Source organism: Aquila chrysaetos, chromosome 1, assembly GCF_900496995.4.
Source record: "Aquila chrysaetos chrysaetos chromosome 1, bAquChr1.4, whole genome shotgun sequence".
NCBI lineage: Eukaryota > Metazoa > Chordata > Aves > Accipitriformes > Accipitridae > Aquila > Aquila chrysaetos.
Window position 1 is genome coordinate 68,782,212 of NC_044004.1, and position 20,555 is coordinate 68,802,766.

Below are 20,555 nucleotides of genomic sequence, written 5' to 3' on the forward strand. Positions count from 1 at the left end.
CGGGCGGGGAGCGCGCCGCTGTGTCGTGAGGGGAGGTGCGCGGGCGGGCGGTCGGGGCCTGCCCTCCGCCTGGCTCGGCTCGGCCCGGCCCGGCCCGGCGAAGGGAGCTCGACGGGAGTTCTGCCCGGGACGGGGAGCCAGAGGCGGGGGGCGCGGCTGCGCTTTCCCCGCGGAACGGCTTCCCCGTTGGCCGCCGCGTCCCCAGCCCCTCCCGGCTCAACGGCAGCGGCAGCGAGGGTTCGCTCCGCCCGCACCGGCTGGTGCCGGAGTAGGAGGCCGCGGGCAGCTCGCCTGGCGCGTGGCGTTTGTGCTCCATTAGGCGCTGGGAATTACTGGTGACACGTTACTTGACTGGGTTAAATGTTTTTCCACTTCGGGCCGTGTCTTTGCATAATAAAGATCAGCAAGTCGCGTCTTCTGCCTTTCCCTCTCCGCCGACAGCCCGATGTCCTTGGTACCTGGCCGTCGCTTCCTAATGTACATCGACGCACGCTGATATACAGCGAGGCTGATCTTTGACTCGCCTTTGAAATAGCGACACATTTTCCCAACAACAAATTATACTTTGACATTAGAAGGTGGCAATCTGTAATGGATATCGCAATCTGAAGATTCAGAGAGACTATCTGTGATCTTTGTCCTCCGCCGAGTAAGCTGGAGCCTCTTTTCCCTCCTACACATTATTTGATTGTGGTGTATAACCTTGGGATGTACTAATAATCATTAGTCAGAGCTGATAGATCCTTTATGGGCCTGCCCCGCTCAGGAAGGGAGACGTTCTCTAGAACAGCAGTAAATCAGCAAAACATGCACTTAAATATACAGTAAAATGTGGCTCGAGACACGATCCTTCATACATCGTATAACAAAATGCTTTATTGAGAGAGTCACACACGCACTAACGAGGAAGGAAAGAGGGCTGCTGCGACGAGGCCTGCGATGGCGAAATAATTCGGTGGCGGGAGGGAGCCGGGAGAGATCCCTGAGCAGCTCGTGGTCCAAGGGCCGTCGTGACGCCCCAGGTCCTTCTCTGCCCTCTCGTAGGTGATGTGGTGCCTTGGAGGAGCTGGCAGGAGAGAGGGGAGGGGAAGGAAAGGAAGGGAGCCCTGCAGAGCTGTCCAGACACGATGACTTTCAGACTGAGCCTTGAGACCCTGGCAAGGGCAGCAGAGGTGGGGGGGTGGCTTGCCAGGAGGAGTGAGGGGGCTGTTCTGCTGTTCACCAGCTGGGCAGGTCGGTCGCTACTTTGTCGTTGGTTTTTGCTGGTAAGCAGCTGTCTTTTTGCAGCTGAATGTTGCAGGAATCGTTAGCGCATCGCCTCATCTTTTTGCAGGCATTTCTCATTGTCATTTAAATCTAAGTGAATAAATAAGACGTGCATCTGCTGCTCCGCCAAGGATCTGGCTTGAAGCAGGGGCAAACCCTCAGAGGTGAGGGAGAGGATGAATCCTCACCCCTCAGCAAGGCGGCCTCCCCGTGCTCTGTTTGCCAGGGGTGCGCTGAATGTTTTACTCTCCAGGTTCCTGGCTTTGCTGCTTCACCTCCCTTGGTTTGTGCGGTCTTAAGTAGTTACAGAAACTGTGCCAAAAGGGCTAGCCAAGCCACCCGGCCAGGTCTCTGTAATGCCTGGGGCCTCATCCTGCACCGCTCTAGGGAGAGCGCTGCCTCTGCTGAGAGCCTGAGCTTGCACATCCCCGCTGACCATGATAGCTGGGCCCACAGGGCCCCGTGGCATCGCCTGTGAGTCTTGTCACCCATTTTGGAGCTGACCAAATCAGCATGTGTTTGGCTTTTTTGCTTACTAGTGACAATTCAACCAATGCAGGAACGATGAGTTAACCAAGCTTTGGGCCAACGGCGTTGCTCAGTGCAACCTCTCCATGTTACATTTAGTGCCACTAATGTATTGGTGGGTTGCCATTCTCTGCTAACTGCAGTTGGGGCGGGCATCTTTAATGGAGCAGATGCAGCATTGCGTAAGACAACATCTTCTCCGAAGCAGAGGGGGAATGGATTTATGGACAGGCTTGATGATGAGCAAAACCAAATTGATTTCAGATACCATGGAAAAGCAGTAAGAATCAGCGATGGTGTTATATGCTCAACGTGCAGGACTGATGATTTAGGGGCGGTGGTTTATATTTTTGTAGAGCAGAGGGAAAGCAGGAATCAGTGACACGAGATGGGAAAATTAGTATGCAAGTAAGGGTGTGATGAACAGACATGTCTGTATGCAAGTTAGTTATTTCTAAATCTTTTTTTTTTGTTTGTTTGTTTTGGTTTTTTTGTTTAGTTAGGCTAGCTCAGGTGTCATAATGGCATCAGAAGATTTAAGCAATACGAGTTTTCACTGCCAAAACTGCATCTGATGCCTGTTTGGCTGGTGGGGAGACTCAGGACAGGTGTGCATTACAGCTGAATGTGAGCAGCTTTCCACACCTTTGGTCGGTAATTCTGACTCAAAGCCCTGTCACTTTGCTGATGGATGGCAGCCTAACGAGGGCCACAGACGGCTGCAGGCTGACCCGCACGGGAGGAACTGAGATCCCCCGGTTCCAGCAGAACATCTGTGACCAACAGAGTCCTGTACCTAGAGAGGTAAACAAGGCAAGTCTTTCACTTGTCCCTCCAGTAAATATTAGAATGGTCTGTGCCTTTCTTTTCCTAATTCTGTCATTTTTTTTCTCCTAAATCTGTTCCAAATGTAAGCACAGATGAATATCCATACAAAGCAAGTCACTTAAGAATGGGGGTGTTTGAATGGTTTGCCTTTTAATAAATTAATCAGTGCTCATGTTTTTAACAGCCTTAAGAAGAGATAAAACCTCCATCCCTCTTGTCATGGCAACTACGATAAACGAAACATCATTCCAAAGTCAAGGAAAAAAACACAAGCACTTTAGGTCTCAGCCAAGTCCGCAAAGTAGCAAAACTCATTACTAATTCAAAGGAGCTGTGTCCCTCAGAGCTCACCATTACTGGTTTTACTACTAATAATACTGGAGCTGCATAAATTTAACAGAAGGCAGAGTTTGACAGAAGGCAGAGTGGTGTTGAAGTGCCACTGTCCTAATCAAACATCTCCATGAGACCTCCGGTCAGCCCGGCAAGAAGCGGTGCTGGGTCACGGGGAAAGAGGTGGGGAGAGGAAGGTTACAGTTTTATAGCTATAGCAGTCTGGTAACATTAAATCTAGAGAGACAGTGGAAGAGGCCATAGGTATTTGTAATTTATTCATAAACAGCTATGCCATCATAAGAAACTTTTTAAAATAATATGTGATAGTTCTTTAAAGATTTAAGAGTTTGTTGACCTATTTTCTCAGTTAATTAGGATTTTTTTGGCTGCATTAACAACGACTTGCATGCAGGCTGCTTTAGTCACTACACAGTTCAGCTACATTGGGTTACAGAAACATGATTTCTTTCTAAGGCACGTGACACAGGAGAGGAACGCCATTGTAAGTGTCTAGACTTGTATTTAAAATCCTGTAGACTTCCTAGTAGGTAGTGCTTAAGCTCGATTTATTGAACATAAAACCATTCATTTTGACTCCTAAAACAAACATCTTTTAAATTACAGCACTACCCTTGGTTACTCTGCAGTGGAAGGGCCATGGTGCGGACATCCTTCTCTTCAAAGTGCAATGGTTAAGACCATCAAGCTCGTCTCTGCAAGCTGCATTTGTGAGTACACTTCTTTTCTTATTTATTTTGCCCAAGGCTCACTAGGCCTAGCAGTTAAGTCAATAGAAATTTGGCCATGTGTGTAGAGCAAAGCATCATGTCACTAATCCCAGTACAGTGGTACGGTCAGAAACCAGCTCTTTCTGAATGCTAATAGAAGGTGCAATTAGCAAAAGATGCACTATGTTCATCATGTTGTAGGGGTTTGAATAGGAGAACTCCTCTATGTCCCACCTGTCTGGTCTGAAGTCAATGGCAAGGTAAGGGAGGAGGTGAGAGCAGAGCTTTGACTGACTATCCAGCATGAAGATGGCCAGCTAGTTGGAGGTGGCCGCAGGGCCCTCCTGACAGAGGGGAAAGTTGTCACCAGGAAGGATGTGTGAGCCATCAGGGTCCCGTCATTATCTGCTTAGCTCAGAGGGGATTGCTGCAAGCTGTGAAATAAGCTGCAGCACCAAAGTTTAAGTCTGTCCCCCGTTACACAGCTTGGGGACCACCTGAGCCCCTCCACCCTAGAAAGGACACCAGAAGTGGTGATTCCCGCTTTCTGAAAGACTCTAAAATGTACATCTCAAGAGGATCGTTATCGGGACTATTTCTGGCTCTTTCAAAGCTGCAGTAGATTAAACCTTTACCCTTGCTGTCATCAACTCTCCTTCTTACAAGGATCTTCATATTTTCCAAGGGCTGTTTTAGTGGCCTCCTGCAGAAAAACACATGGTCAGAGAGAGTTTTGCACAAACTCAGACTACAAGGATGCTGTTAACTTTCCACGCAGCCTTTGCTGGGGATCTCCAGAGTGACCTAGGAGGGGTACTTCTCAGTGCATGTTTCTGCACAGAGTGTTACTGAGCTGACTCGAAGTAAAAGACAAAGTAAATGCTGGCTGTCAGGCTTCAACAAGCTTCCTCATCAGGTGCAAATGGACAGGAAAGGTTTTCTTCCATTTGTACCTGATGAGCAGGCATGTTTCTCCCCCAAAAGCTGATGTCTGCCACCCTGTCTTTCGTTCCTGTAGATCAATTCAGCGTTCTTTGAATCAATGTTCTCCACTAGTGAGTTACTGCTTTTTCTTTTCAAACTGAAACTTAAAATCTCCCGGCAAATATTTTGTCATCTGAGATATACCAAGTGCACAGAATCACACCTGTAAACTCCTAAATGAGAATGGTTGGGTTTATATCAGGGGTTTCTAATTCCTAGAAAGAAATATAACACTAGAAACTTCTGCTGAAATATAACACTAGAAACTTTTGCTGAGATTAAACAGGAGACAATAGTACAGTGCAGAGGAAGAATTTCTATTTTTGGCTACACCCTTAAGGCAACAGAAGAAGTGTGTGTCATGGCTGCAGTGACAGCTAATGAGCAGATATACAATATTAATTGCGGTAAGCATAACACACTGAACAATCTATCAACTTCTATTTTCTTAGCAGCTGTAGCTTAGATACTTTCAACTAACACCTCTTTCTGAACTGGCTGCTTCGAGTTTGTTTACCTACATGGCGGCACATAGAGGAACTACACCACCGCTTCCTATAGCCTGTGCTGTGCAGTCCGGGCTGTTTTCACCCACTCCAGCTGCCATGGCACTGCTTTCTGCGTTGCAAACGTTCAGATGATTGTCTTCTTCCCGCTGCTCGAGGGGCTGACCCAGTTGTACTCGGCTTGCACCAGCACAAAGCTGTTCTCCCGGACCTTTCGGAAGTGCATCACCTCCCCATTTTCTCTGACGGCAATGACGTCAGGGTCTGGCTCACTGAAGGAAACCTCCGTCCGCTTGTGGCAATGCTGGGCACAGACACAGCGCATGGCAGCTGCCAGTGCCAGGCCCAGGGCAGCGGTGCAGACCAGGAGGATGCCGAGTTGGGCTGCTAGGAGTCGGGTCCCTCTGCCAGGGTCTTCCCCCTTGCCGGGAACAGCAGATTCGGGAGCTGGTCTGGTCACCCACGGCAGGGTATTCCCACCCACCGCCTCCTCCTCCTCCTTGCCCCCGGTGCCTGCCTCCTCTGGCTGCAGTGCCGGCTTTCTTTTGGCCATTTGCCTTGAAGCCGATGACAAGTTGCCGGCAGCATTGGCATCGCCAAACCAGGCTGTTGTGGCAGTGGCATCACCCAGGTGAGTGTGTATGTGTGGGGCAGAAGGAGATGCTGTCACACACAGGGTGGCTTTCAAGGTGGCGCCGCTCTCGGTACTGGCCTTTGATGAGATGTGTGGTGAGGGAAGAGAAAGGGGACTTATTAGGTTCTCACTACCTACATCATGGTACAGTTCAGCTCTGTGTTTCTGACACCCAGCTGTCCCCCGGCCTTGGAATAACCCTGCTCCATGCCCTGGTTACTCAGTAGCTTTTAGAAAATGAGGTGGATTCAACCCTGCTCCATCCGTATCAGAATTGCCATGGGAGCAACAAGTCGCTGGGTGTTGGTCCCAGGGGTGCAAGGCAGAGTGGGTTGAAGAGGCAGAGGTGAAGGGCACAGGCGGAGAGGAAGGTCACTGCTTTGCCTAAGTAAAGGTCTGCAATTCCCGTGGTGGTGGTGGTGGTGGTATTTTTCACAGGCATCATTATCAAAAAAAAAAATTGCTTAATAAACAATTCCCACCTTGAATGTTGCCAGGGTCACGCTGAAAGGACAGGCATGATCTTCCCAGCCAAGCTTTGTGTTTAGGGTCACACTGGGCCCACTGGGATTCAGTGACGTCTCCCCAAAGCCCATCCTGCTTTCTCAGTCTGCACAACCAGTTTGAAACCTGCTGCCTCTCAGTGTTGCTTAACCACCCATTTTAGTGGGAATAACTGCTCTTGCTTGCTCCTGTTTCCAGGGTCTCTGCCTGGTGCCATGCACCTTATTTTATCCATCACAAAACAACAGCCACTCCATGCCAGTTCTGCAGCCCAGGCTTTGCTGCAGATACCATCCAAGACTAACTGTGAAACAATCATACAATTTAGGAGGCCCCCAAGGAATTTCTCCATTCCCACTGTGCACCTGAGCCCCTATCCAAAACCTGTAAAATGTACTGGAGTTTTTTCTTTGGCTCCACTAAGATTTGGATCTGGCCCTCAGTAGCTGGCACCTCTCCAGCCTGTCCAGCCCAGCAGGCTTTTTCACACATCCATTAATTACACCAGAGAAACTCTCACCCTCTACCATCATTAGCGATTTCCAACGCTTGCTGGGAAGACAGTGTGACAGGAGCACAAAGCTGAGGTAGGAGCCCTGGCAAGCTGTGAAACAAAGTAGGGGAGGGTCAGAGCATCCTTTGTGGAAGAGACGGTTTCTGAAGGTGCTCGTAAAATACAGTAGTAAATAAAAGACTTTCAGTGGCTGGACTGCAAACTGTAAAGTAGCTGGCTGGCAAAGTTAGGACTGCATGTGTATGGATCACTTGCACTCAAAATGCAAATGCCATACTGTAGGGATATACTGCCGGATTTGGGACTTTGGGATAGAAAATGGAATTGCCTCGCAAGTCCTTGCCCTATCTCACCTCATTTCTCCTTGCTTTGCATACTTCTTCTCTCCTTTTTTGCCTAATTTCTCAATATTTTTATTTTGTTATGCTTTTCTTGTCTTGGCTTGTGCAATAACTCTTCCCATCCTTTGGTTACCATCTTCTGTCATTTCTCCACTTCTCTCCATGGCTACACCAGATGCTCATGTTACACATCTCCTTTACTTCTTCTCTGTCCTCCGCTCCTTCCTAAATATTTCTGCCTCATTCTCTGCTGTACGGCCCCTTCCTGTTTTATTTTCTGTGAGATTACTTCTCTTCCTTCCGTGGCATCCTGCAACCCAGATCTAGTTCTTTATTTTCCTTGTATTTTTCTTCTCTCCATCCCCTGTGTACTGGACTTCCCCTCCTAACTCTGTACCCCATGTCTCTAAGCTATCCCTGCTTTCCAGCTTCTCCACTAGTTCCCGTCTGAGCATCCTCCACAGCCCTGGGATTCTGCAGTTTCTCTCCCTCCTCTTGCTTTCCTTTTCTTTCTCTACCTAATTCCTCGCTTGCCCTTTCCAGCTCCCACATCTCCTTCCTTACGTACAGCCACCCCGCTCCCCTGAGGCTGAAGTCCTTTCACACCCTTCTTGCCACCTTCTCCTGAGGTCACCCCTTCCCGAAAGGCACTCTCACACGCTTGTCCCATCTGCCAGGTCCTGCTCTTCCGGCTGTCTTCAGTGACTGCGTCCCGTGCCTGTGTCTAACCCTACCACCACCATCATCACCACCATCACCACCACCTCTGCCTTTCCAGTCCACCCAGCCTCCCAAGCTGACCCTGCCCTCAGAAAGCACATGGCTTCCTTGGCCATCCCCAGGAAAGATGAAGTCTTTGACCTCTGGTGAATGTCACAAGTGGTACCTATCCACCACCTCTGGAAAGGAACATCTCAGCCTTTCACGGGAATAAAACACATGTTCCCAGCCTGGTAACATCCAGCAGCCTGTAGTCATGTCTACATACGGAAAAGTTATTTTAGATTGTTTTTACAGCAGGACTCTTGAAAACCCAGGCAGCAGGCTCAAAAGGAAAACAAAAAAAGAGAGATAAAAAACAATTCCCAGTTAAAGTAAAAAAAAATTGAAACTCTTAACAGTCTCAATGTAGTTTTAGTCACTTATGAGACCTATGCAGGCTGCTTGGTGCTGTGATGCAGTAGAGAGGTTTTATCCTCATCTTCTCTTAGACCTTTCTATCTTTGGAGAAGACATCCTCCCCGTCCCCGCTGCTTACCTGCCCGTCTTCTTTACACATCAAACACAAGCGTGGGGTGGCAGCACTGGCAATGATTCCTGCTCTAAGATATGGACAGAGGAAAGGCAGGGTTAGTAACTGAGACCTGTCGCTGCGGCGCACGCAGGAATCCCTGGGCTCTGCACCACCTGCGAAGCGTGCCTCTCCTGAGAGCAGCCTCGGGACGTACGCAGTCAACACAGACCATAGAGAGCTGTATTTTTAATGATGCCTGATCATTTATTCCTATCCCCATCATTTTCACCCACAGTATAAATTGTTGCATGAAAGCTCATGCGGCCCAAACCCTCTAAGACTTCTGAGCAGACATCCTCAAGCCCAAATTTCATAATTGCTTTGAATCCTTTCTTCCTTTTCCCTGCAGATAGAGAAATAGGTCTGCTGAGTTCACCGTTTCATTGAGTAGTTGCATGCGCTTTTAGAAAAATATTGTAGCAGTCAATAGTTATTATCACATTTTTCAACCACCTGGTCAGTCCTCTGCTGGGCTGACCAGTCAATGTCAGGTTTTTAAGAGCTTTGGATTTTCTCCCTGTCACTGTCTGTCATGTGCAATCTCCAAGGGATTATTTCTCAAAATTTCAGCAAGAAAACACTCTCTCGCCTCCCCACCAGCCACAGACACCTTCCTACACGGACCCTCGCTCATCCGCAGGGAAACTAGTACTATTTTCCTCCCCGAGAAGGGCTGGAGAAATAGCTCTTCCCACCACCAAGTTTACCCGTCGGACATGCTGTAGCTGGAGGCATTGTCCTGGGAGAGGAAACTTCGCAAGGCGTCCACCATGCCGGGGTCTTGGGTGGGGAGGGATGGCTCCAGCCCCCGGCTGCTGGACCCGTCGCTCCCGCTGGACGCAGCCAGTGAAGGCCAGGCTGACTGCGTCGGCTCAGCAACAGGATGGGTGTCTGACCCAACACCGAGACCTGGCTCCGGTGCCGGAGTTGCCACGATGCCGGTGGGGCTGGCAGACGGCGTGGGGGTGCGCAGGGGGGAGCCGGTGGCAGCCACAGGAGAGGTGGGACCTTGTCCAGCATGGACACAAAACAAGAAGCAGGGAGAGAGGAGCAAAGGTCTATTGTCTTTGGTTTGTTTATTTCAAGTCCCACTCGGTGCTAACGTTTGCCAGGAAGGGTGGTAATAGCGACTTTTTTTTATTTTCATGTCACTTAATTTTAAGTGGGAACCCAGATTCAAAGTAAAGCAGCAAAGTCCGCTACCTAAATTATGGTCAAGTAAAATAATTAAAACTCAGTCTTGGTGCCATGCCAAAAATGCTGAGAAACACATCTGATTTGAGTGTAAGTATATTTGTGGAGCATTTTACTGACCAAAGGCTGCATAAATACAAACCTGAAGGGCAATAGTCACATTTAGAGACAAATGCATTCCTTTATTTAGACAGCATTGCTAATTGCACTTGCTTGTCTTCAGGAGCTGAGATTTTAGGTAAAGTATGTTGTATTTTAGGGTTTGCATTGAAATCGTAAGACCTGGCAACCCTGTTTATCTTTCTGGTACCCTGCTTGGAACTGGCTCCATCACCTCAAATGCTGACCCATGCCCTCACTTCAAGGAGTTCGCCACGGCCATCGCTGATCTCCCCGACGGCCACAGGAGTTAAACGGGACCCTCCAGCTTGCTTGGGTCACTTGTGTTCAATGCTTAACCGGAATAAGCCGTAAAACTACTCTGCGGGAAGCGGTCGGTAAGAAACCCATACCTTTGCTTGCCGTACCTGTGGGGTGTGGGTCAGCTGGTCCCTGTGAGGGCGTGGGGGTTACAGGGTCGGGCTTCTTGCCGCTGCCAGTAAGCGTTTTGTTTTGCCCTCGCTGTGCCACAATAGCAGATTCGATCTTTGCCCAGTAAACAAAGTATGACTGGACTACGGAGATGCTGTTAAAACATAATTAGGAAAGAATTTACTGGCTCTATAGCGTTCATAAAACATCCAACTGTTTAGCTAATCACAAGGACTAAACATCCAATTGTTTAGCTAATCACAAGGACTGCTTTAATCCGAAGACAGAAGTGATGCAAAAGTATTTTAAAGGCTTAACCCGGCACAAGTTTTATATTACAAATAAAAGATACTGGGTCCCATAAGAAAGATACAGGGTGAAGAATCACCACTCATAATTAAGATCAGCCAAAAAAATGTGTGGGAACTTAAATTAAAAAAAAAAAAAAAGCTATTATATTCACTGTGTTGATAGAAGTACATTTGGAAAACTTGGACTAGCTCTGCTTATAATCTTCTGTAGGCAGGGAAACAACAGTGGTATTTACTAATTGAAACAAGTCAATGTAACTTGTACAAACAGCAGAATAGGTAGGGAAAAAAAAAATGCCTCTCTTCTCAGCCCTCTGATATTTGAGCCGGCCTAACCTTCTGCTTTTTGTCAGGTGCCAAAACTGCATTGGCCAACGTTTAGCTGTTCACCCGGAGAGCCTTATTTAAGCTGGAGATTTTGGGAGAATTTCAGCTCAGATTGCTCAGCTGCTTCTGAGAATTAGCTAAGGGGAAACCAGCTCGGGTTTTCCTGTGCCAGATGACTCTTATGAGGCATTTTTGAGCCTAACAAGGAGTTTTTCCAGACAGGGAGAAAAGGGAGGGGCTATCAGAAATCAGCTTGGAGGGTCAAAAGCCAGGGGGTGAAGGAAGCATCAGAGCGGGTGGCTAGGAATAGGTGGTGTTGGGTTTGGGTTGGGTTTACTTGGTTGCTTGAGTTGTATGTGTTTTTAATAGTATTTCCCAATCTAAGACAACAGGCAAAAATTGGAAATGCCAAGCAGAAATATTTCTGTTTCTATGACTTTGTGTTGAATCGCGATGAGATGCACAAGCCACAGCACTCACCGGGATGCTTACGTTTTGGGGAGCAGCCAAGGATCTGGCCAAGTAGTTTCTAAGTGGTTTTGTAAAGTCAAAACATAACAATTTAATCTCTTCCAAAATGAAAAGTCACTGTGCTTCTTCTAAGACGGCCAGTTAGAAGATGTTTAATTTCATTCCAAATCAGAACCAAAATACTTGGACAGTTTGGGACTTTGGTACAAAACAGAGACGTCAAGTTTTGACCCAGCGCTCACTGTCTCTTCCTACTGTGAATAATTCTGTTTACATTTAACTTCTTTTAAAACCACTCATTTTTAATTTTTTTTTTTTTAAAGAAGTGATATACAAGATTATCCTGTAGGCAGGGAAGTCCTATGGGCTGTGTTATTTAGAAAGACAGGCCACCTGATCACAGTTCCCTCTTTATGCCTTAATATTTCTATTTCCTAAGTGCTTAGGCTGTCATCTTCCAGTGTATATATTCTGAGAAAATAGTGACCATGTAAATAAAAAGCAGCACTACCCAGCAGATATAAATGGTGATTTATGTACCAGCTGGGATACTGTTGCAGCATTTGATAAGTATTTAGCTATATGGGGTTCAAGATACATAAACCACTGTGCTGGACAAGTACGATGGAAAAATAAAGCCAAGCCTTTAACTGAGAAGATGCAAATGCTGGTTAGGAACCAGCATGTTCTTACAAAAACTTGATGTCTCCAATGGGTTGGTCTGGTGCTTTCCATACGAAGGACAGGTTTCTCTTCAGTGATTTGTCCGAGTGGGTGACGGTGTCACCATCTTCAAAACAACTCAGCAGCTTGGAACCAGGAGGGATGAAGATGAACGTGCCAGCGATTTCATCGTTAGACACTTTGCGAGCTTGAAGCAAAAAGCCCATAAAATCCCGGGTGCTCCTCACTGTCACTGCAAGACAAAATGTGGGACAAAAAGAGATTTGTGTTGTAGTTATGGGATGAATTGTTTGCAATGGAGTTTCCAGTGGTAGCACTGAAGCCAAAAGAAAACCCTGTGCAACAACAACAAAAACATCTTACTGTCTTTGTCCTCACGGTCTGTCTTGGACATGCTGGATGCAGGAGGCCAGACTTCACCTTCAACTCTGCAGTATGTAATTGCACACAATAAATTTGCCTAAGTCTTTCCCCCCACCCCTTGATTTTAAGCTGCTAACCACATTGCATCAGGCAGCATGCAGCCATTTTTAAGGAAGGAGGTACATATGCAAAAGCCCTTGAAGGGGTTTTATTTTGCATGGGGATGAGCAAGCAAGTGGCCAGGCTGGGGAGCGGTGACTCTCAGCTCTGTCTGTATCTGCCTCAGGAGCAGCGATGCTGGGGACAGGGCATGCTGCCCAACCATACCTAAGAGTCAGGTGAGTCACCCAGACCCTTTTGTGCAGTGCAGAGGAGCAGGGAAGGCGACTTCACCCTCTGGAGGTGCCTCTCATGCGCCGTTGCGTGTGATGAGGTCCGGTATGGTTGAGACACAGCTGAGAGAAATGAATTCCACCCAAAGCATCCAAACCTACTGGCTGCCTCCAGCAAACAGTTGGTCTGCAACATGGTAAAAACCTGGAGTCAGCCATCACCTGAGACGCCTTAGGCCAAGCGCTGCAAACAAAATCCCTCTGTAAATCCGTTCGTTTCCTCATGACGAGAGAGGTGGCATAGCTCACTTGGAGCAGTTACCTCTGTTCCCAGCCCTCACAAAGGTTAATGCCATCACTTGAGATTAGTTATCATGTATTTTTCAGATGCAGCAATGAGAAGCTGTTCCTTACCTGGCACCTTGTCACCTGGGACATAGAAGGACATGTTGGTGTGGACAGTAACGTAGTTGTTGCTGGGGCTGTGCAGCTGTGCTCGCAGGTGCCTGGGCATCATGTCGGTGCAGGCAGAAAGGCTCGCACCGTGTGAGAAGGCGGCAGCGTAGGAGACCAAGCACAGGGTTGTGCATGCCCAGCCAACAATGGTGATGTGGGCTCTCTTGCCGTCCTCCATCCTACGGTGGAAAATAATGGGCAGGTTCACTTCAAAGCAGCGGCTTCAGCAGCCTGTGAGCCTGTCTGGTGCCTTTGAATTAGCTGAGCTCCAGAGCTGCCCTTCCCACAGCCTTTAAATGAAGGAGAATAAATGATCTCTGTGGCGCATGGAGCCACTCTGGTAATCCACAGCATTGGACGTTTTGAAGTAAATTGTTGAGGCTGGGAGGGGAGAGGCCCCACAAGAGGATGCATTTCTTGCGAAGTAACCCATGGAGGGAGCGGTCAGGGAAGATTTGCTCTAAAAAGTCTTATGGCATTTAGGAGGAGGAGAAGGCTCTGTATGAACATGCTCAGCACCCTCCACCATTCCCAGCCCAAATGTACAACTTGAACAATGGGGGAAAACCTCTACCCTTAGACCTGCAGAGCTGCTGCAGGCCCTGTCAATTGTGGGGCTGGTGCCCAGCACAAAGCCTCTCCCTGCCCGCCGGCACAGAGCCGTGTCCCCTCGGGGACAGCACGTGGCTGCCCCTCGCTCTGGCCTGCGGAAGCACAAGGCACCTTTTAGCAGCCCACGCGTCATGGCTTGGAGGCACTGAGCTGCTTGTGACCGTCGGACCCGTCCCTGGCCACCCAGCGGCATTTCAGCTTGTCCTTCTCGGTCAGTGCTCACTGTTGCTGACAAGATGGCAGCGATGTTGTCTTTGAAGTCAGCGTTGGAAGCCTGAGATAAGTGAGCAGCCGTTTTGGCTAATGCCAAGATTTCTCCTTATTCTCCAATTTTTAATCCAAGCAAGCTTTTTTTTTGACACGGTCGAGGTTTAATATTTGGTATGCCGTGTCTTTAGTACCTCTCAGCTTTGGCGGCTGGCACAAAACACATTTCCAGATTAGCTGGAGTACTGTGTTATTCTGATTTTTCAGAATGCACTTTTGAAAGTGAAGCTGAAGGACGAGTGTGCGGTATTTATTGTAGTGGATATTGTAAGGCAGATAGTCCTGCTTTTAATGTAGCGCTTTCTAACATCTTTTCAGCATGCAGCTTTTCCTGGCTTAGATTTCATTACGCTTAGTCAATAAGTAGATGTAAATAAATTAGAGGAAACCAGAGGCTGAGGAGGTCTAGCTTACAGCTCTGACTCTAGCACTTCTGAAACTTGCCAGCTGACTAACAAACCACCACTGCACGTGAAAGAGTTCGTGCCCAGCCTGAAGCAGGGAGCAGACGGATGCAGTTTAACCTTCCACAGCCGAGCATCGTGTCACTCCAACCAGTTACGTGCCAGTAGATGCTTGTGGGAGTCACAGGAGCCTTTGCTAAATATCCCAGCCCCTGCAGGACCAGCATCGGGATGCCTCCTCCTCGTGGAGTCAGCCTTCCCTCTAGGCACACCTAAACCTCCCTTGCTGGATACAAGGATTTCTTGCGGGAGCTCGTGAAAGTACCCCTGAGCAGCAGCTCTTTCCCTCGGGTGTTTCCCAGGCCGTACCGCCATTTCCCATCCCTCCCCCAGCCGCCCGCCTGTGCCCCTCACCGCTCGTGACGGGGGCCGTGCTCCCCAGGGCCGTCCGGGCTGGGGGTGCCGGTGCCGCCGTCGCTTACCTCGGGACACGTACACCACCGGGCTCGCTGCCGCTGCGCTCCCGGCCTGCCAGAGACCCATCCTTTCAGGGACCTTCTTCCCTTTCTCCTCTAATGGGAAGCGCAGCAGCTGTTACTGCTAATACCCACCACCTACGGCAGCTCTCCGCCAGTGCCCAAATCCTGCCTTAATCATATTAGTTTCCTCTTCACATCCCACCCACTTTTTTTTTTTTTTTTTTTTTTTAAATCTCCAAGCTTCTGCAGTGAAAACAAAGGCAGCTAGCGGGGGTCGGGGGGGGAAGCAGCAGCAAGGCACGGGGTTTGTGTGGAATACCCTGGGACTCCTTTGCAGAGGTGCAGGAGGATCGGACTCTCGCTTGCCCCGTTACCCTCCCCACGCTCCCCCCTTCCATGCCGTATCTTTGCAAAGCAAAGCCACGTCAGCTCCCCCTAGTCTGTGACCCCTGAGCAGCGTGCCCTTGTCTCTCACACTTACATGGGAGTTATTTTGGCAGTAACAGCAGAATTTTGCTAGAAAGGTGCGTCCCACACACCAGCCCTGCCAGGAGGAGCCATCAACACCACACAAACCCACCAGACCCAGCACAGGGGACTAAACATCCAATATGTGTGACTGTCCCCCAGCACATGAGCTGCATTTAAGTCCAGACTACCACCCCTGCTCCTTGCCCGAGCTACGCTGCAGCCATCCCGGTGCCCAGCCATGGAGCCGATCCTGTCCCAGGGCTTCCCAGCTCCTCCTCATATCTGCCTTGTCACTGCAGACTGCTCTGGTGATCAGGACTCTCGGCCAAACCTGGCCACTGTCACCAAGCTCACCCCGCTGCCTGCCAGTGGCTCCTTGCTCACAACCGATCGAATTTAGGGTCCAATTTCTTGTCATCATTAGAGCTGCCATCAGGAGATGCTGAACAAACTGCTGGCAGCTTGCAGCCCTGACTAGAGCTAGAGGAACAGAGTAACAACCCCATCGGATGGCTGGCTTTTCTTCAGCCAGCAGACCCTTAAGTGGCAGCATCAGATGTCCCAGGGCCACTGGGAGGGGGGCTGGCCCTGTGATGCAGGAAAGCTATTAAAGATGGAGGGGCAAAAGAGCACTTGGTGCCCTTTAGTCCTCCCCCTCCTTGGATAAATGTGTGTCTGATGGCTGAATGAGTTCATGTTGGTGCTCAGGCCGCTCTCCCTGCAGAACACCACAAAGCTCTGTCCTGTCCCATGACTAAAGGAGGTACACCAACATGTAGGTGACACCACCGCGTTTTGTTTCTGCAGCTCCAGCAGTGCCTACATTTGATCTTGCTTGGGGTCTGACCGGTGTGGAAGTCTGTCCAGAGCGGACATCGTGGTGACCTCTGCCCGGGGCACCCCGTGAAAACTGGAGGCAGGCTTGCAGACACCCCACTTATTAGTGCTGTTCCCATCAGCCTGTTCTGCTCTACAGCTTGTCCTTCAGAAGTGAAACAAGATGCCAGGCTGGCACTGAGTACTGCTGCTGACAGCCCAGCTCTCATCTGTTTAACCAGTTTGAAAGTACGGGAACTGGTGGTACTGGGCTCTCAGCAGCCTGCTCTGCTCTGCATTTGAAAGAGGCCTTATAGTCACTGAATTTCAAGATATAATGCAAGTCCTATAGTTTTCTTTCTTTTTGTCAGTGGAAGCAGAAAGTAGTTCAGGGGAAGGGGGAAAGAGTCTGCATTATTGCTTCTGTTCCAGTTTGTAATTGCCTATATTTTACACACAAAAGAGAGTACCTTTATTCCATATTAATGACTAATCTTTTCCTGAAACCAGCTGGTCTCTTACGGCTTTTCCTTACTATCTTAATCCTAAGATAAACTATCCCTTGCTTATAATTCCGGTGTAATAAAGCAGCAGCTCCAGACCTCTGACAATCTGCAGGGGAAACGTCAAACACGTCACAGCCATTCTGGCACAGTGGCCAGTCTGAAAACAGTATTCCAGGTAAGTGTCGGTCTTTGCATCACAGTACAGTGTTACAGCATTGCATGGTCTTCTTCAGCTGCTGCTGTGCATTGGGCACACATTTTTATTATGCCAGCTCCAGTGAAGACCGTTTCTCCACTGGCTTCCACCTGCAAAAAGGGGAAGAGCAGCAGAGTGCAGACCCGGAAACAGCAGTGTCGGGTGCTCCCTGCAGCTCTGTGCAAAGCTACGGGGAGAAGGGAAAAGAGCTTCAAACAAACGAGACCCAGACCCAACCCACCTGTAACAGCACAGGCTGTACCGCAGCGCTGACCTGGCTCTGCTCGCCCCCCGAAGCTGGCGGCAATCTCTGGGCAGGGCAGGACGCGCTGCCAGGGGGCTGCTGTACGCAGATTTAGCAGTACCAGTCAGCAGAGCTGCAGCATTAATTGCTGGGCTGATCTGAAATACAGCCTTACGCAGAGTTCATCCTCGCTGCCTGCTCTCGAGCAGAGGAACTCAGTAGCTTCAAAGCCTCACCCAAACCAAATGTCACAACCATCTCTTCCTTAGAGATGGAAAAAATCCTGTCACAGTCATTACCGTGACACAAGCACCTACCAGCAGCCTTGAACTGCACGTTTGAATACCAAGTGACAGGCAGATGTTTCCAATAAGAAATACAGCCCTCTCCATAGCCTCTGGTTGCATCACCCACCAGGACAGCATTGCCTCAGCCTTCTCTGGCCAGAGCTTTGACCTGCCGGAGTCACTTGAGCTCAGCCAGGCTCTGCGTATCACTCTGACGATGGGGCCCAGACAGACATGAGAAGACCACGTGGCACTGCTGTCACAAGAGAAGAGGTTTGCCTTTTTCCCGTCATAAATTTCTTTGTTAGTAGGAAGCTGGCAAGGAGAAGGGACATAAGACAACTTACACCCTGCCTATTGTTTTTTCAGCAGCATTTGTATAGTGGATTTCTAGAAGAAAAAAAACCCACCACAGTTGGGATTTTAAAATAGCACTAGGGAAAACTGCATGCTTTTTAATAGCTTGATAATTAAGATAGACTATAAACAATGTAACTTGAAATTTCATCGATGAAGTGCACAGAAGGATTATAAACCCGGTAACATCGCAGGCTCTTTGATGCAGAAACTTTCTCCTTACAGACTGCTTCTACATCTCCACATCATTGGGGCATAACAGGGACAGCAGATGAGGAGCAGGTGCAGTGGAGATCAGTCCGTAATATGAGCACGGATATAAGCAACCCAGAGCTGACACTCAAGAGCAAGCTGGTTGCTTCATTGACAGGTTGAGAAATGCTTTGCTACTGCAAGATAATAAGGGTTATAACAAGTTAAAAGTCCTTCCCAGTCAGCTAGAGGCCACCTGAGTCCTGCGAACAAAGTTTGGTGGGGGGGGTTACAGGAGAGTGGGCAGGTTGATCAAGTAGAGATCTTGAAGGTGGCAACAGTTAGCTGAGTCTTGTTCACAAGGAACTGCTCATTAGACCAACAAAGCTGGCAGCACTGTCTTATTTAAGAACATTTCAGGTCATCTTTAAAACAAAGAGCAGTGGCCAACTGTGAGAAGAGCGGTTAAAAACGCACAGTAGGAGAGCAGTAAAAACCCATGGTAGTCCTACAGGGAGAATGGAGAACAATGCCTACAGACTGGCATCTCAGGGTTGACCTCTGCATGTCTGTGGCTCTGTGTTTGGGGAGACCTGGGAAAAGAGGATGTTTCTCTGACATCTAGTTAGGCGGGAGGTTGGCAGAAGTACTGGCAGGTCCTTCCATTTCTATCCAGTTGACTGTTCTTGCTCTTCCTCTATCACACTTACTGAAGAGTGACAGTGGATTCAGATGTTATGGCTGGGAATGAACTGACACGTACACATCCATGCAACATACAATGTGAGCCTCCTTCCCTTACAAATTCAGCCTAAAAAAAACCCCAAACCACCCTTTATTTTATTTGGTAACTACTGCAGCTGTTCTGCACTAGAGGAGGGGGTTGAGGAGAGAGAGAGAGAGTGAGGTGGTGCAGGGCTCTTTCTAGATCTTAGTAAGAAAGGCCCAGGCACCAATAGCTTAATGCCTGCTTCAATGAGACACAATAAGAGGAGGAATACAGACAGCAAGTAAATTGTACATCCCTTCAGATGCTGGGCACCCTGCATTCATGTAGCATCAGATGGAGCCCAGATGGATTTTCCCACGGTGCGCTGTGCAGAGAAGATGCAACCTCATCTGTGGGGAGCAGCTCTCCCTTTACACCACTTGAGCTATTTTACAATTTTCTTACAAGAAAACAATCCTCTTTCTAAAGGATGTTCTCATGAGAACTTGTTGCTGCTCTGTTAGATAAAGGCAAGGCCAGGCAGGTGGTGTAATCACGGTACTGAGTGGGAGCTGCCCGTGAGCTACGCCGTTACGATGAGCTGGCAGACGTGTCCTGCGGCCGAGGGGTCCATGCAGCCCAACGGAGACCTGAAAGCCACGCTGGGTGTACAGCCCAGCCCAGCCTGAAGCTGCTGTGTGGATCACCGACTCCTAAACATCCCTCAGTCAGGATCAACACAGCAGCTCAGGAAAAGCCTCCTCCCGTCCAATTTCTCAGCGTTGGAGAACAGTTTGGCACAGGAACTTGAGACTTTGAAACTGCTGGCTCCACAGTCTGTTTGCTTTCAAAACTGACATGGGGCTGGAGCTGGCCACGGGCATGGGTTGGCATATTAAGGATCAGGCATTGCTTTGGCACCATCAGTCAAACGTTCGAAGGCCGTCACTTTGCAATTTCACACTTTCTTGACTACTGTGAACAATGCAGCCGAAATCTGCAGCTGTGGGGCACAGCTGGTTTTTGGAACCGGGTAACAGCCTTAGGACTTAATGGGCAAGTCATACCCAGAAAGGGTCTTGGGTAGCTGTTTTGTCATTGTAACATTGTGAAGAAGATAGAAGGAACTCCAATAAATAATGTTCAGAGTGGTTTGCCTTAAGATTCCCTTTGGACTAGGAACCAAGTGGCAACAAATCATACAACTGAGTGGTCCTCAGTGTATACCTTTAAAGCAAAACTCTCCTAGCATGCTCTGCTCCCTTTATATAGGGGCACTCCAGGGCACTGCAGGCTTTAGTAGTAACCTGGCTTCTGGCTGCCCTACCTGCCACACAGTGAGTACTTACCTCCTTCTTCCAGACTTGCTTTCTCTAGTTCCACAGGATGTGTTGCACTGCGGCTCCCAGCCGGGCTTTTGTTTAAGGAGATGTGGCTTAGTTTGGTTTTTCAAGTGCAAACAACTTACACCGTATGTGGGGATGTAGCAAGTCCAGAGTTACTGCTCCTCCTAGAGTCTATGAACACATGGAAGGGGGTGGGGTAGTGGTTGAATGGCCTTGGTTTCATGAAGTGATCTCATAGCACAGAAGTACTAACTATGTACGTGAATGCAGCTTTAGCCTTTGAAATTCAATTCATTGTTTGTTAGTTTCAGATTACTTAATTTTGGGTGCATTCTTCTAAGACAAGTGATGGACAAGCACTTGCAAGTTGCTCAAGGAGTGTTTCATTGTCAGTCCTCATCTAGATGAGCTTGATCCACAAGTAAAACCGTTTTATACACAGGTACTGGGGCAAGAGCACCATGATATGGTAAATGAGGTAACATGAAGGACACGAGCATTAGTATCCAATACAGTCTTTTGTGTGTGAAGACGTAT

The 20,555-nt window shown here is 48.7% G+C and overlaps 1 protein-coding gene across 3 annotated transcripts; it reads right to left on the reverse strand.

The window, feature by feature from the left end:
* Window positions 1-892: 892 nt before the first annotated feature.
* REELD1 (reeler domain containing 1) lies at window positions 893-15,030 on the reverse strand. Of its 3 annotated transcripts, none has more exons than XM_030020035.1 (7): window positions 14,898-15,030; window positions 13,091-13,311; window positions 11,991-12,213; window positions 10,185-10,342; window positions 9,171-9,471; window positions 8,428-8,491; window positions 893-5,888 (listed from the first exon to the last, which is right to left on the reverse strand). In XM_030020035.1, exons 2-7 carry the CDS (start codon window positions 13,308-13,310, stop codon window positions 5,304-5,306), a joined length of 1,551 nt encoding a protein of 516 aa, XP_029875895.1. In that variant the 5' UTR covers window position 13,311; window positions 14,898-15,030; the 3' UTR covers window positions 893-5,303. The 3 variants fall into 3 exon arrangements, with proteins under 3 accessions (XP_029875895.1, XP_029875890.1, XP_029875881.1); XM_030020030.1 differs by having other exon boundaries at window positions 9,171-9,480; XM_030020021.1 differs by having other exon boundaries at window positions 10,170-10,342.
* Window positions 15,031-20,555: the final 5,525 nt, after the last annotated feature.